The following is a 16,577-nucleotide window of genomic DNA, read 5'->3' as shown; positions in this document are numbered from 1 at the left end:
TTTTTAGTAGAGACGGGGTTTCACCGTGTTAGCCAGGATGGTCTCGATCTCCTGACCTCGTGATCTGCCTGCCTCGGCCTCCCAAAGTGCTGGGATTACAGGCGTGAGCCACCGCGCCCGGCCTGTAGAAGCATCTTTTACAGTATCATCTAAAAAACAAATATTTCATGTGTGAATCTAACAAACTATGTGTCAGACCTATATGCTGTAAACTACAAAATTTTGATGAGAGATATTAAAGACTTAAATCAATGAAGAAATATAACATTTTTGGTCAGGCACAGTGGCTCATGCCTGTAATCTCAGAACTTTGGGAGACTGAGGCAGGAGATGGCTTGAGCCCAGGAGTTCAAGACTAGCCTGGGCAATATGCAAAACCCTGTCTCTACAAAAAAATACAAAAATTAGCAGGGCGTGGTGGTGTGCACCTGTAGTCCCTGCTACTCAGGAGGCCGAGGTGGGAGATCAACTGAGCCAGGGAGGTCGACAATGCAGTAAGCTGTGATTGTGTCACTGCACTCCAACCCGGGTAACAAAGTGGGACCCTGTCTCAATAAAACCAAAAACAAGAACTATAACATCTTCATGATTCAAAAGACTCAATGTTGTCAAGATATCAACTGTCCCCAATTTGAACTATACAGATGCTCCTCAACTTACAACGGGTTACAGTCAGATAAACTCAAAGTCAAAATGCATTTTTTTTTTTTTTTTTTTTGAGACAGAGTCTTGCTCTATCACCCAGGCTGAAGTACCAGCAGTGTGATCTCGGCTCACTGCAACCTCTGCCTCCTGGGTTCAAGGGATTCTCCTGCCTCAGCCTCCCAAATAGCTGGGATTACAGGCGCATGCCACTGCACCTGGCTAATTTTGTATTTTTAGTAGAGACAGGGTTTCACAATGTTGGCCAGGGTGGTCTCAAACTCTTGACCTCAAGTGATCCACTTTTCTCAGCCTCCCAAAGTGCTGGGATAACAGGCCACTGCGCCTGGCCCAAAATCCACTTAATACTCTGATAAACCCATCATAAAGTCAAAAAGTCCTAAATCAGGCACAGCCTGTATATTCAATGCAACCACAATAAAAATCCCGGCAGACTCTTTTTGAAGAAATCAAGCTGATACTAAAATTTATATGGATAGGCCAGGCGCGGTGGCTCATGCCTGTAATCCCAATACTTTGGGAGGCTGAGGAAGGCAGATCACTTGAGGTCAGGAGTTTGAGATCAGCCTGACCAACATAGTGAAACCTTGTCTCTATGAAAATTACAAAAATTAGCCAGGTGTGGTGGCGTACGCCTGTAATCCCAGCTACTGAGGAAGCTGAGGCAGGAAAGAATTGCTTGAACCCAGGAGATGGAGGTTGCAGTGACCCGAGATCGTGCCACTGCACTCCATCCAACCTGGGTGACGGAGTGAGACTCCATCTCAAAAAAATAAATAAATACAGAAGTTCGAGACCAGCCTGGGCAACATGGTGAAACCCCGTCTCTACTAAAAACACAAAAAATTAGCTGGGTGTGGTGGTATGCACCTGTAATCCCAGCTACTCGGGAAGCTGAGACAGGAGAATCGCTTGAACCCAGGAGGCAGAGGTTGCAGTGAGCCAATATCGCACCACTGCACTCCAGCCTAGGCAACAGAACGAGACTCTGTCTCAAAAATAAATAAATAAGTAAATAGACCAGGCATGGTGGCTCACACCTGTAATCCCAGCACTTTGGGAGGCCGAGGCGGATGGATCACAAGGTCAGGAGTTCAAGACCAGCCTAGCCAAGATGGTGAAACCCCGTCTCTACTAAAACTACAAAAATTAGCCAGGCGAGGTGGCAGGCGCCTGTAATCCCAGCTACTTGGGAGGCTGAGGCAGGAGAATGGCTTGAATCTGGGAGGCAGAGGTTGCAGTGAGCCAAGACTGCGACACTGCACTCCAGCCTGGGTGACAGAGTAAGACTCCATCTCAAAAACATAAGTAAATAAATAAATAAAAATAATAAAATGTATATGGATAAACAAAGGACTCAGAACACCCAAAACAATTCTGAAAAAGAAAAAAAGATGAGGGACTCACAATGATTTCAAGAATAACTATAAGATACAATAATCAGGATTATTACTGTACTGGAGAAAGGAGAGACATATAGATCAACAAAACAGAAAAGCGATTCTACAAATACTAATAGAACCACATATACAGTCAGTTGACTTAAGAAAAAGTAACTTCACTGAGGTATATTTTGCATATCACATAATTCATCCTTTTCAGGTGTATGACTCATGGTCAACTGATTTTTGACAAATATACCAAAATAATTCAATGGATAACATAAAGCCTTTTCAACAAACGGTGCTGGAACAACTGGTCATCTATACATTAAAAAATGAACCTTGACTCATACCCTGAAACATATTAAAAAATCAACTTGAAATGGATCATAAACCTAAATATAAAAACTAAAACTATAAACTCCTAGAAGAAAACACAATTGATCCTCCCACCTCAGTCTCCTGAGTAGCTGGGACCACAGGCACACATCACCACGCCCAACTATTTTTTATATTTTTAATAGGGATGGGATTTCATCACGTTGCCCAGTCTGGTCTTGTACTCCTGAGCTCAGGCAATCCGCTCACCTTGGCCTCCCAAAGTGCTGGGATTACAGGTGTGAGCCACAGTACCTGGCCGGTTACAGGTCTTCTAAAATATGACACATCTATATCATGGAATACTACTCAGCAATAAAAAGGAATAAACTCTAGTTATTCAAAGTGTTTTTAAAAAACAAAGGAATAAACTAATACATGCAACAAAACAGATCTCAAAAGCATATTAAAACATAAATAGGCACATTTTTTCTGTATAGGGCAACATTTGTGCACCACATGGTTTCTTTCACAAGTATTCAACTCTGCCACTGTAATGTGAAAGCAGCCATAGACAACATGTAAACATGAGTGTGGCTGTGCTCCAATAAAACTGTCTGTCTATCTATCTATCATCTATCTAATCTAATCTAATTGATCACTTATCTAGTCTATCTAATCTATCATCCATCCATCCATCTACCTATCTATCATCTATCTGATCTAATCTATCCAATCTATCATCTATGTATCTTATCTTATCTATCTATCTATCTATCTATCTATCTATCTATCTATCTATCTATCTATCTATCTACCTACCTATCTATCGAGTCTCACTCTGTCACCCAGGCTGGAGTGCAGTGGCATGATCTTGGCTCACTGCAACCTCCGCCTCCTGTGTTCAAGCAATTCTCGGGTCTCAGCCTCCCAAGTAGCTGGGACTATACTCATGCACCACCACACCCAGCTAATTTTTTGTATTTTTTAAAGAGATGAGGTTTTACCATGTTGGCCAGGCTGGTCTCACACTCCTAGCCTCAAGTGATCTGCCCAACTCGGCCTCCCAAAGTGCTGGAATTACAGGCGTGAGCCACTGTGCTTAGCCCCAGTTAAACTTTTAAGTATTCAGCCAGGCAAAGTGGCTCACGCCTGTAATCTGCACACTTTGGGAGGCCAATGCAGGAAGATCACCTGAGCTCAGGAATTTGAGACAAGCCTAGGCAACATAGTGAGACCTTGTCTCTACAAAAAATGTAAAAACAATTAGTTGGGCATGGTGGCTCATGCCTGTAGTCCCAGCTACTCAGTAGGGTGAGAGATGAGGATCATCCCAGTAGGGATCCACCCCAGTAGGGTGAGGGATGAGGATCACTTGAGCCCAGAGGATTGACGCTGGAGGCTGAGTCAATGCTAGAGGCAGTGAGTCACGATCATACCACTGCACTCCAGCCTGGGCAACAGAGCAAGACTCTGTCTCAATAATAATAATAATAATAATAATAATAATAATAATAATAATAATAATAAATTGTATAAACAGGCAGCAGGCCGGGTGCAGTGGCTCATGCTTGTAATCTGTCGCTTGTAATCCTAGCACTTTGGGAGGTCGAGGCGGGAGGATTGCTTGAGCTCAAGAGTTGAAGACCAGCCTGGGCAACATGGCGAAACCCCATCTCAACTAAAAATACAAAAAGTTAGCTGGGCATGGTGGCACATGGCTGTGGTCCCAGCTACTTGGGAGGCTGAGCTGGGAGGATCACCTAAGCCCAGGACAAGGCTGCAGTGAGCTATAACTGCGCCACGGCACTCCTGCCCAGGAGATAGAGTGAGACCCTGTCTCTAAAACAAAAAAACAGGCAGCAGACTTGAGATGGCCCCACAGGCCACAGTTTGCCAATTCTCATGCTAAATTAAAGATGCCAGACACAAAAGGTCACGCTATAGGATTCCATTCACATGGTAATATGAAAAAGGCAAACATATAGGGGCAGAATCAAATCAGTGGTTGTCAGGGCCTGGGATTGAGGAGAGTTGACTACAAAGAGGCACAAGAAAACTTTTTGGAGTGATGGAAATATTCTATATCTTGATTACGGTGGTGGTGTTGGTTACACGACTACATATGTTTGTCAAAATTCATATACAGTATACAAAATTCATATACTTGTAAGTCTGAAAAGAGTGAATTTTACTGTTTATAAATTATGCCTCAATAATCCTGTCTTTAAAAAAACACGAGGCATTTTTTAGTCTCTGATTAAAGAAAAACCAAGAGAAGAAAACATTTTTTAGAAAATTATCAACATTAATTATCAAGAAAATTCAAACAGACGGGATATTTGGTGACATTAAAAAAATACTGTTCTTTTTTTAGGTTGTAATAATGGTTTTCTTTTTTTTCAAAAGAGTCCTTATCTTTAGAAATACATATTGAAGTTCAAAGGAAAAAAAGGAAATATGTATCAATGTACTTACAGGTGAAATTATAGTATATCTGAGATTTACTTTAAACTAGTCCAATTAAAAAGGGGACAGAGATGTACTAATCATTATTGAGGCTGTGTAGTAGGTAAATGAGGGCTCATTATATTATTCTTGCTACTTTTGTATATGTTTGAATATTTCTACAACAACCAAGTTGGAAGTAAAAAAAAGTGTATGAGGAAGAGATGAAAACAACAGATTATGCAATTAATGTCTACAGTGGCCAGGTAGGTGAAATAGATAAGCCAGAATGGTAAGTCTGGGGCTGAAAGCATTAACATAAAATCTTTGAAAAAAATGTGTGAAGTCCAAACACATGGCCTGGCAACCTCTCTCTTAAGACCACTCTGAAGATACAGACATACACTTGTACACAAGTCTATCTTTACAAACGATGTATGCACAATGTGAAAGAAGCTAAATGTATAATGAGCTGTATCCTAGAACTTAGAAAGCAATAAAATATATGCTAAATATGGCCAAACATAATAACAACAACACAAATATTATCTGGTTCTGGAATACTAGCATTATAAACAAATCTGCTTCTGATTTCACAATTTGTCTTTAGTTGTTAAGAATCACACACATGGCCGGGTGTGGTGGGTAATCCCAACATTTTGGGAGGCCGAGGCGGGCAGATCACCTGAGGTCAGGAGTTCGAGACCAGCCTAGTCAACACAGTGAAACCCTGTCTCTACTAAAAAAACACAAAAAATTAGCTGGGCGTGGTGGCAGCTGCCTATAATCCCAGCTACTCGAAAGCTAAGGCAGGAGAATTGCTTGAATCCGGAGGTGGAGGTTGCAGTGAGCCAAGATCGCGCCATCACACTCCAGTCTGGGGGACAAGAGCAAGACTTCGTCTCAAAAAAAAAAAAAAAACAATCATACACATGGCCAGGCACAGTGGCTCACGCCTGCAATCCCAACACTTTGGGAGGCCAAGGCGGGCAGATCACCTGAGGTCGGGAGTTCAAGACCAGCCTAACCAACATGGAGAAACCCCATCTCTACTAAAAATACAAAATTAGCCGGGCGTGGTAGCACATGCCTGTAATCCCAGCTACTCAGGAGGCTGAGGCAGGAGAATCGCTTGAACCCAGGAGGCAGAGGTTGCAGTGAGCCGAGATCGCACCATTGCACTCCAGCCTGGGCAACAAGAACGAAATTCCATCTCAAAAAAAAAAAAAAAGAAAAGAATCATACACCCATACACATAATTTAAGTGAGAAAAGAATAGCAACAAAGTGATAAATTTTTAGTAATACTAGCAGAAAACATAGCTGACCATATCAGGGTAATAATCCATTTTAACTAGGCAAATTGCTAAATATAAACCTAAAAGTAACTTTGAAAATATTTTAGTAGAAAACTATATGAACTTTCTTAATCTTAAAATAGCTTCAGTAGAGCTATTATTTAAGAATAAAATCAAATTAACTATACCCATGGTTTTCTTCATAATACTGTAGAATACACCACCCTGCTGAAACATGTGAGGAAGTCCCTTTGCATAAGACCATACATCTTCTCCTGTAAGACAAAAACAGATACAGTATTAGCAACAAACAAAAGAGTTCCATCCAGGGCTGCTTTAGTAAGGATTAGCCTAGAATAAACATCAAGGCAGAGCTCCTAAATGAAACAGCCTGACACGCCATAGAGAGATGATACTGAGTGACAGACTGTGGCATACTAGAAAATGCATGGCCTATCTAAATATGCCAGCCACTGCCAAGTGCTGCCATGGAAGAGTGCAGGCCTAGTGTCTCAAGACCATGTGGCTTTTCAAGAGAAGCTCAAAATTCAAGTTTTTAATATGAATTCTCCCAATTTTAAAATGTAGGAACTAATTAAAAAGCATCTTTAAAACTGCATGAGTCAACAAACATGGTGGCTCATGCCTGTAACCCCAGTACTTTGGGGGGCTGTGGATAGCTTGAGTTCAGGAGTTCCGATTCCAGCTTTGGCAACATGGCGAAACTCTATCTCTATCAAAAAAATAAAAAAAAATAGCTGGATGTGGTGGCATGTGCCTGTCATCCCAGCTACTTAGAGGGCTGAAGCAGTGGAGTGGCTGGGGGGATCCCCTTGTGCACAGGAGGTCAAGGCTGCAGGGAGCAGTGTTTGCATCACTGCACTCTACCCTGGGTGACAAAGTGAGATCCTGTTTCAAAAAAAGAAAAAACAAAACCACGAGTCAAGATAGTCAATATTATGATGAACAAAATATATCTGAAGACTCAATCCAGCTCAAAGGAAACTAGTCTGTAAACTCTGTACTAGAACAGATAAGATTATTGAAAGATATTTTTGGGCCAGGCATGGTGGCTCACTCACGCCTGTAATCCCAGCACTTTGGGAGGCCGAGGCAGGCAGATCACCTGAGGTCAGGAGTTTGAGACCAGCCTGGCCAACATGGTGAAACCCTGTCTCTACTAAAAATACAAAAATTAGATGAACGTAGTGGCGCGCACCTGTAGTTCCAGCTACTTGGGAGGCTGAGGCAGGAGAATAGCTTGAACCCGGAAGGTGGAGGTTGCAGTGAGCCGAGATTGTGCCATTGCACTCCAGCCTGTGCTACAAGAGCAAAACTCTATCTCAAAAAAAAAAAAAAAAAAAAGGATATTTTTGAAAGTAAAATACAAAATTGTAAATACAAATTTTATATTTATATTAAAACCAAGAAATAAACAGAAGGGGCTATTTCAGTACTTATTTCAGTAAGAAATTTCAAATAAAAAGAATGATCATCACTGTTGGAGAAATCAATAAAGAAGGGCAGGAACATAACAGTTACTATGGCTGTTTTTATTTGCTTCTTTATAGTTTACATTCTAATCTGCTAATGTATATGTACTACTTTTATAATCAGGAAGTTTTCAATTTTAACAAAAAAATTAACTTTTGTCTTCCCTACATGAAGATTATATTGTTGGACCTGAGCTCTCAATAGTTGTGACTGACAGTGCTAATTAATCACTATGTACTTACAACATCTCAGAGTTCTAATCCCGCCTCACATTCATAAACAGGGTATGACTTTATGTGGCAGTTGGCTAAACTTACCTTCAGTATACCAGCTTAAAGTAGACAAGTTTTAGGAGACTTGACAATTAAAGTTTCAGTTAATCAAAACATTTACTTATAAACACTTACTAATGATGCAGTACTACTAGAATAGCTATATTTAAGGGTGGACACACAGAAGTTTAATATTAGTAAGAGTCCACAAATAAAAAAAATTAATAACCACTAGTGGTGGCTCTGATTGCTGAGCTTACTATTAAACCTCACTTGGATAAATTATTTCTATGATGATAACCTTTCATTTCGTTATTGTCAATGTTGTCCTAAATGTATTTAATATTTTCTAAAATATTCTAGTATAGCATTTATTTGGAAGACATATCAAAAAAAGATACTGCGGTATTTAATTTTTTTGATAAGAATCCAAACAGGGCTGGTCTAAAGGTAGTGAGTTATCTCAACTGACTGTTCAGTTACAGTTGGAACTGCTTATTCTACCATTTCCCCCCTTCTCACTACCTGCACTTGACTAGTCCAAACAAACAAAAAACACAAGAGTCTGAATAGGTGCCAGAATGGTGAACTCTTCAGAACTGACCAACTGATTAATAAGAAAAATCACATCTCTTAGTACTTTACATACCTAGTTATACCTAATTTAAACAGGCAAATCACTTACTCTACTGCAGTGTTTGTCAACCTTGTTTTCATTATCTCCCCCTAAAGAGCCTTTACAGGCATTATTTTCCTAGTCCTCCCCATGCCCTCATGATATTTGAATTACACAGATATACTTTATATCTGCTTATGTACTGTATATACATCTTAGTTTTATATATTAATGATAAGATTTTTTCACCCTTCCTCCTCCAAGAACAAATTTTTACCCCCTTCAAAGCAATATGGCCCCACTGTTTTATTGCTTTAAGGGAAATACCATGTAAGCCTCTATTATCTACCAAGCTCTGAGCAGGCTCTTCACATAGTTTCATTAACGCATCACAACTAAGCTCTACGGACAAGGAAACAAGCTCAGAGAGCTTAAATACCTCTTCCAAGATCACACAGCTAGTAAGTGGGAGAGCCAGGATTTGAATCCTGTATATCAGTCCAAAGCTTATACCCTCCTTTCCATTGACATTAAACCTCTACTGAAGGTCAAATTGGCCGGGCTCACACCTGTAATCCCAGCACTTTGGGAGGCCGAGGCAAGTGGATTACCTGAGGTCAGGAGTTCAAGACCCGCCTGGCCAACATGGTGAAACTCCGTCTCTACTAAAAATACGAAAATTAGCCAGGCATGGTGGCACATGCCTGTCATCCTAGCTACTCTGGAGGCTGAGGCAGGAGAATTGCTTGAGCCCAAGAAATGGAGTTTGCAGTGAGCCGAGGTCGTGCCACAGCACTCCAGCTGGCTGACAGAGCGAGACACTGTCACACACACACACACACACACACACACACAAAGGTCAAGCTGTGTTTCGGCAAATTTGAAAGAACTATCCAGTCTTAATAGAAATTCATGACATCAGCAACTGGTTGGAGAAAAAATAGGTAATTTCTTTTGGTAAATAAATATCTCCACTGAAGGTCATGTTTGTTGGTAATAAAAATGAGGAAAAGGATTAGAGATCAGGAAGCAGGGTTTTGACACTTTGCACAAGTCCTGCACCACTCTCCTATGGCTCTCCACTGCATTTCTCTCCAACCCTCCTAACGCCCAGGTTCAATGCCTGGATTACTGCCACTTCCTCACAGCTGGTTTCCCTTGAGTCTTATCCCCCATAAATCCCTCCTCTATATAGCATTCAGAGTTAAACCTATAACGGTTCCCCAACGCTGTATGGCAAAGTCCAAGTTCCTTTTCCATGGCATACAAGGCACTCTAAGAGTTGGTCCTTGCCTTTCCCATCTGACATCATACCATACCTTTATTTTTACAATGTTATACCACCACACAACTGTTCCTGTTCCCTAAAGGCCAATAATTGTTACGTGTCATTTAAAACTCAATCTAGGTATCACTTCCTTTAGGATTCTTTGGAGTGTTGGTTAGGTAGGTACCCTTATTTGATGCTCCTACATATATATGAATACCACAGCCCTTATCACACTTTAGGTTAATTAACTTTTCTGTTTTACCTTCTAGACTAGGTTTCCCTTTTATACTTTTCAGATTCAGGGAAAGGTCAGTGGCCTATCTGACTTTTTACCCCCAGGGCCTGGCACAGTGCTGAACAGATGGCAGCACTCTTAGTATTGGTTGAATGAATGTATAGATACAAGCTTGTCCAACCAGCCTTATTTTGTTGTTGTACTGTTTTGTTTTGTTTTAGGCTCTTAGCAGCCTGAAGCTATGGTTTTAATTTCTGTCTCTAGTGATAAGCAGAAAAGAGTGATGAGGAAAGGGCTCTACTGGCCCAACCAGAAACAAAAGCTAAGAACCCATAACTGTATTCTCTCCCTTAGACACCCTTGGCGGAGTGAATATTATAAATGAGGTTTTTCCTTTTAAACAGTGCCTGAAAGCAATCCAGAATAAACTTAATCGAAGCAGCATGATGACAACCATTCTTCAATGTTACATATATAAAATACAACTAATGATTATATGCTACTGACTTTTCCCTGAATCTTGTTTTCTCTTCAACAATCTAATAAAACAAAATAATAGCAAAAACAAAGGGAAATAGTTTTTCTACCATTTTATTCGAAAGCAAACTTTTAGAGAATAGGAACGTTTGGAAAAGCCTCTAACAAATATGTTAATTTATATTTTTGTTAGTCTCCAATTATTTTTACTTAAAATCCAACTGTTTCTCCATACTACAAAAGTAAAAATACTTCTATCCAATGTACTGTGTATATATAAATGTAGAAAAAAAATCTACACTACTGAGAGCACTATAGACATAACCTCTGTTAATTACCTTGCTTCCACAAATCCTTCCCCCTCATAACCTTCAATCTTCTACCTGAAACAGTAGCTATATATGAGAGTGGTATTATGAACGTTTTTTCTTTTGGTTTATCCAATTTTTTTTCCTATTTGATGTGAATAATTTCAATTGTTTAAAAATATGTTAAACTACATTTTTTAAAATGTATTTTTCTAATTTTTTTCTAATAAAATTATGGAGTTAAAAGTTTAAAGTCATCATCAAAAAAAGTTTAAGAGGTCACCATTCTAATTTTTAAATTTTAGGTATTTATTTATTTTTTGAGATAGAGTCTCGCTCTGTCACCCAGGCTGGAAAGTAGTGGCTCAATCACGGTTCACTACAGCCTTGATCTCCTGAGCTCAAGCAACCCTCTCACCTCAGCTTCCTGAGTAGCTAGGACTACAGGCGTGTGCCACCACAGCCGCTAAGTTTATTTATTTTTTGGAGAGACAGGGTCTCCCTGTGTTGCCCAAGCTAGTCTTGAATGCCTGGTCTCAGGCCATCCTCCTGCCTTGGCCTCCCAAACTGCTGGGATTATAGGCGTGAGCTACTGTGCCTAGCCTTCTAACTTTAAATATTTAAAAAGGCAATTTGAACTTTTTACTTTGCAATTTATGGGACAAAGCAGTAAATTTAAAAATCTAATACCTACATGAAATACATTTTTATTTATTTATTCATTTATTTATTTATTTTTGAGACGGAGTCTTGCTCTGTCACCCAGACTGGAGTGCAGTGGCGTGATCTTGGCTCACTGCAGCCTCTATCTTCTAGGTTCCAGCAATTCTCCTGCCTCAGCCTCCTGGGTAGCTGGGACTACAGGCGCAAACCACCATGCCCAGCTAACTTTTGTATTTTTAGTAGATACAGGGTTTCACCATGTTGGCCAGGCTGGTCTTGAACTCCTGACCTCAGGCGATCCACCCCCCTCGGCCTCCCAAAGTGCTGGGATTACAGGCTTGAGCCACTGCACCCAGCCTATTTAATTTTTGAGACAGAATCTTGCTCTGTCCCCCAGGCTGAAGTGCAGTGGCACAATCTCTGCTCACTGAAACCTCCGCCTCCCGGGTTCAAGCAATTCTCGTGCCTCGGCCTCTCGAGTAGCTGGGATTACAGGCCTGTGCCACCACTCCCGGCTAATTTTGTATTTTTAGTAGAGATAGGGTTTCTCCATGTTGGCCAGGCTAGTCTCAAACTCCTGATCTCAGACAATCTGTCCATCTTGGCCTCCCAAAGTGCTGGGATTACAAGTGTTAGCCACCATGCCCAGCCAAAATGTATTTTTAAAGCCCCAAAAGAAACACCCAAAACGAACTCTGAACTCAAGTATTTATAACCATAAAATAAAGTACTTAAGTTTATTTAAATTTAAAATTTAAAGAAACAATTTAAAATTTTTTAATAATTTGAATAAATGGTTCCAAATATAAAGTAGGAACACAGGACTGTTTCAACTAGAGAGAATTCCAAAGGTAAAGGTATTCATTTGCTGAAAGAATTGTTGGCATCTCTCTACCCTTCCTGAGGTAATCCTCACGTTTAAAAGTTTATCTACCCTATTGATAGTCAAAATGGTTTACAAAAAAGGCATATCTGTTTCTTGCCTGAAATTCAGTCCCCTTAACGGTGTATAGTCACACAACTTTAGTGTCACCAGCAGCATTAATGAATATTTTTATCATACACAGACATGCACACAAACTCAATAGTGTTTAAATGTGTACAGAGTCTGAAAGGACACATCCCAGTTTATTAAGAATGATTTTATCTGGGGAGTACAGATGTTAAGAACTACCATATTTTATATGTACTTGAATTATTTGAATTTTAAAAATTATATTGTAATTGAAAAAATATTAAAAATAAAAGTGATCAAAGTAGTTGGAAAAGAATCAATCTATTATTATCTAGATTTCCTTTTCTATCTAGAAAGGAATAGCATCAATATTTGACTTAATTTTCAAAGTATAATTATATAAAATCACCATTTACAATATATACATTTATCTTAAGATACACCTATGCATTATTTTTTATTCAACTTTATAACTGCTCTCCCATTACAAGTATGCTATATATAAATCAACAGAAGGGCTATCAGAAGGCATAGAAAGAATAATAATATGGGCCAGACACGGTGGCTCACACCTGTAATCCTAGCACTTTGGGAGGCCCAGGTGGGCGGATCACGAGGTCAGGAGTTCGAGACAAGCCTGGCCAACATGGTAAAACCCTGCCTCTACTAAAAATACAAAAATTAGCCAGGTGTGGTGGCAGGCGCCTGTAATCCTAGCTACTCGGGAGGCTGAGGCAGGAGAATCGCTTGAACCTGGGGGGTTGCAGTGAGCCAAGATTGTGCCACTGCACTCCAGCCTGAGCGATAGAGCAAGGCTCCATCTCGGAAAAAAAAAAAAAAAGAAGAATACGCATAAGTACTATCTAGACTTGAAACTGCCCTTTACCCAACATTTGAAAAAAAAAGGTGCAATAATAATATTCAGTTGTCACCTAAAAAATAAATGTCTCAGTCCCAAGCTCACTGATTCTGCAAAATTCTTTTTTTTTTTTTTTTTTTTTTTGAGACAGTCTCTCACTCTGTCACCAGGCTGGAGTGCAGTGGCCCGATCTTGGCTCACTGCAACCTCCGCCTCCCAGGTTCAAGCGATTCTCCTGCCTCAACCTCCTGAGTAGCTGGGATTACAGGCGAGCGCCATCATGCCCAGGTAATTTTTGTATTTTTAGTAGAGACAGGGTTTCACCATCTTGGCCAGCCTGGTCTCAAACTCCTGACCTCATGATCCACCCACCTCAGCCTCCCAAAATGCTGGGATTAAATGCGTGAGCCACCGCGCCCGGCCGATTCTGGAAAATTCTAAGGCATTTACAACATCAAGAGGTATTATGAAATTACAAAATATTGTGTATTTTAAATATATATATGTTAAAAAGCCACACAATTCTTTCAGGAACAGAGAAAGTATATCAAAATGAAACAAGTTTCTCAACTCCTGAAAGGTTGGTACACTTTGTAGTAAAGCAAGGAAGTGCCAGGTAGCCTAATTTCATTTAAGTAACTCCAAACTGACAAATTCTGTTCTTCACCTAAATCTGTCCTTACCTCTAGGAAAACAAAAGAACAAACAAAACTAGAAACTTAATGAAATATAACACTAAGAAAAAATAAATTAGCCCAGATATTTACGGTGGATAATGTACCACCTATCCTATCTACCATGAAAGAAAACGTACAAATAACTGATCTACAAGAAATTTTTTTTTTTTTTTTTTGGAAAGAGTGTTGCTCTGTTGCCCAGACTGTAGTGCAGTGGCGCAATCTCGGCTCACTGCAACTGCACCAGGTCTGCAAGAAATTTGAACGACATATTTTGCAAAGCCAGAGTTAGTCTTTTAAGTATTATATAAATAATGAAGATGATTGTTTGCAAAAAATTAAGTTCAATTACCTCGTGGTCTGGATAAAAGAGATTAAAAATGTGAAATATTATGGGTAGAATATTGTTATTTCATTTTACACTTCCTAAGATTCAAAGTTACTAGGTTCCATGAATGACTTGTACTAAGCCAAAGACTAATACACCTACTTATTGTTTTATTAATATAAGTAATAGACGATCTAGTCAATGAATATTCTACTTAAAAACGAAAGAAAAAGCTCATGTCCCTGGCTATCATGCAGTCAGCCTATTTAGTGAAAACATACAGGCCGGGTGCAGTGGCTCACGCCTGTAATCCTAGCACTTTGGGAAGCCGAGGTGGTGGATTGTCTGAGATCAGGAGTTCAAGACCAGCATGGGCAATGTGGCGAAACCCCACATCTACTAAAAATACAAAAACTTAGCTGGGCATGGTGGTGTGCACCTGTAGTCCCAGCTACTTGAGAGGTTGAGAATCACTTGGACCCAGGAGGCAGAGGTTGCAGTGAGTTGGGATCACACCACTGCACTCCAGGCTAGGCGACAATCTGTCTCCAGAAAAAAAAAGAAAGAAAGAAAATATACAATCCCCACGTGTATATTTGATTCTTAATCAAATGAGAAGTTCTAAAATGCTATGTTGGTCCTATTTGGGGATTTTATAATTTTTATGTATTTAGAAAATAAAGCTGGAGATCTGCTGATGAAAGCTAAAAAGCATGGAACTCCTTGAGCTGAAAGCCTGCAGGTAAGTTAATGGAGGGCAAGCACTGACTTTCATTTATCTTTGTACACTCAACATACATACAAGTTCACAGCATACACTGATTTTGCTGAAATAATTGCATTCATTAATCCAACAAGCATTTACTTGGTACCTACTATGTGCCAGGCCCTGAACTAGGAAATAAAGTATTCATTAATGAAGAAAATAGGGTACCGTCTCTGTCTTGATGGACTTTATAATATAGTGGGGGAGACAAACAAATAATTAAACCAACAAATGAGATTATTAAAAATTGTGATAGATGCCGTGAGGGACATCAACAGGGTACACTGATAGAGGGAACCTACTTAGAACGGTCAGCAAAGGTTTCTCAAACCCTTACAAGGTGGTGGTATTTAAGCCTAAACTTGAATGAGAAAGAACCAGCTATTTGAACAGCATAAAGTCTGATGAGCTATATTCTAAACTAACATAACACAGTTTAGCTCACATTTGGTAATTCACAAAGTAATTTCTGCACTTTGAAATCTGTAATCTTCTAAACAAGCTCTGTCATTTTCTAGCCCTCTCCAATCTAAACATCAACAGTTACCCAGCACTCTTTACATATGGTTAGTATTTATCCCCAAACTGAATTTTGTAGAAACATCTTTTTTTTAAATTAAGAATATCTTCGGCCAGACACAGTGGCTCATGCCTGTAATCCCAGCACTTTGGGAGGCCGAGGCAGGCGGATCACCTGAGGTCGGGAGTTCAAGACCAGCCTGACCAACATGGAGAAACTCTATCTCTACTAAAAATACAAAAATTAGCTGGGTGTAGTGGCACGTGCCTGTAATCCCAGCTACTTGGGAGGCTGAGGCACGAGAATTGCTTGAACCCACGAGGCGGAGGTTGCAGTGAGCCGAGATCACACCACTGCACTCAAGCCGGGCGACACTGCGAGACTCCATCTCAAAAAAAAAATATCTTCTACATAATTCAAATACAGTTATAAGAGAACTAGAGGAAGAAAACTAAGATTTATAAGGGACTAATATAATAAAGGCTATGCACTTAATACTTCAATTTAAAGCAGAAAGTATCTCAAGTGATACCATTACAAAATTAACACAATGCTCTCTTTTACACCCAAATTTTGTGGTAGTGGAAGTAGTTTTAAAGAAATTTGTGGGCTTATACAGGCATAAATGCTGGATATGAAGAGGGAAGGGATCAGAACAGGAAGACATTATCTTGGTAAACTCATTGCAGTCCATACTCTAGTTCTCTCAGATATTCAGGTCCAAGAACCTCCAACCAAACTAAAAAAGTATTTATACACCAGAATTATATTTGATTAATTTTCATTATGAAATATATTATCAACCAGGCACAGTGACTCACGCCTGTAATCCCAGCACTTTGGGAGGCCGAGGCAGGCGGTTCATGAGGTCAGGAGATCGAGACCATCCCGGCTAACACAGTGAAACCCTGTCTCTACTAAAAATACAAAAAAATTAGCCAGGTGTGGTGGCACATGCCTGTAATCCCAGCTACTTAGGAGGCTGAGGCAGGAGAATCGTTTGAACCCAGGTAGCAGAGGTTGCAGTGA

General features: G+C 39.9%; 1 protein-coding gene across 1 annotated transcript in view; it reads right to left on the bottom strand.

The window, feature by feature from the left end:
- Window positions 1–16,577, bottom strand: part of VCPIP1 (valosin containing protein interacting protein 1) — a 42,303-nt gene that overhangs the window by 19,976 nt on the left and 5,750 nt on the right. Inside the window, exon 2 of the mRNA XM_032759643.2 lies at window positions 6,297–6,383. Coding sequence (XP_032615534.1) covers window positions 6,297–6,383 — 87 coding nt within the window. The remainder of the gene's footprint in view (window positions 1–6,296; window positions 6,384–16,577) is intronic.

The sequence above is a fragment of the Hylobates moloch genome, unplaced genomic scaffold, assembly GCF_009828535.3.
Source record: "Hylobates moloch isolate HMO894 unplaced genomic scaffold, HMol_V3 SCAFFOLD_9, whole genome shotgun sequence".
In the NCBI taxonomy this organism is placed as follows: Eukaryota; Metazoa; Chordata; class Mammalia; order Primates; family Hylobatidae; genus Hylobates; species Hylobates moloch.
This window is presented reverse-complemented; position numbering and strand designations above follow the sequence as displayed.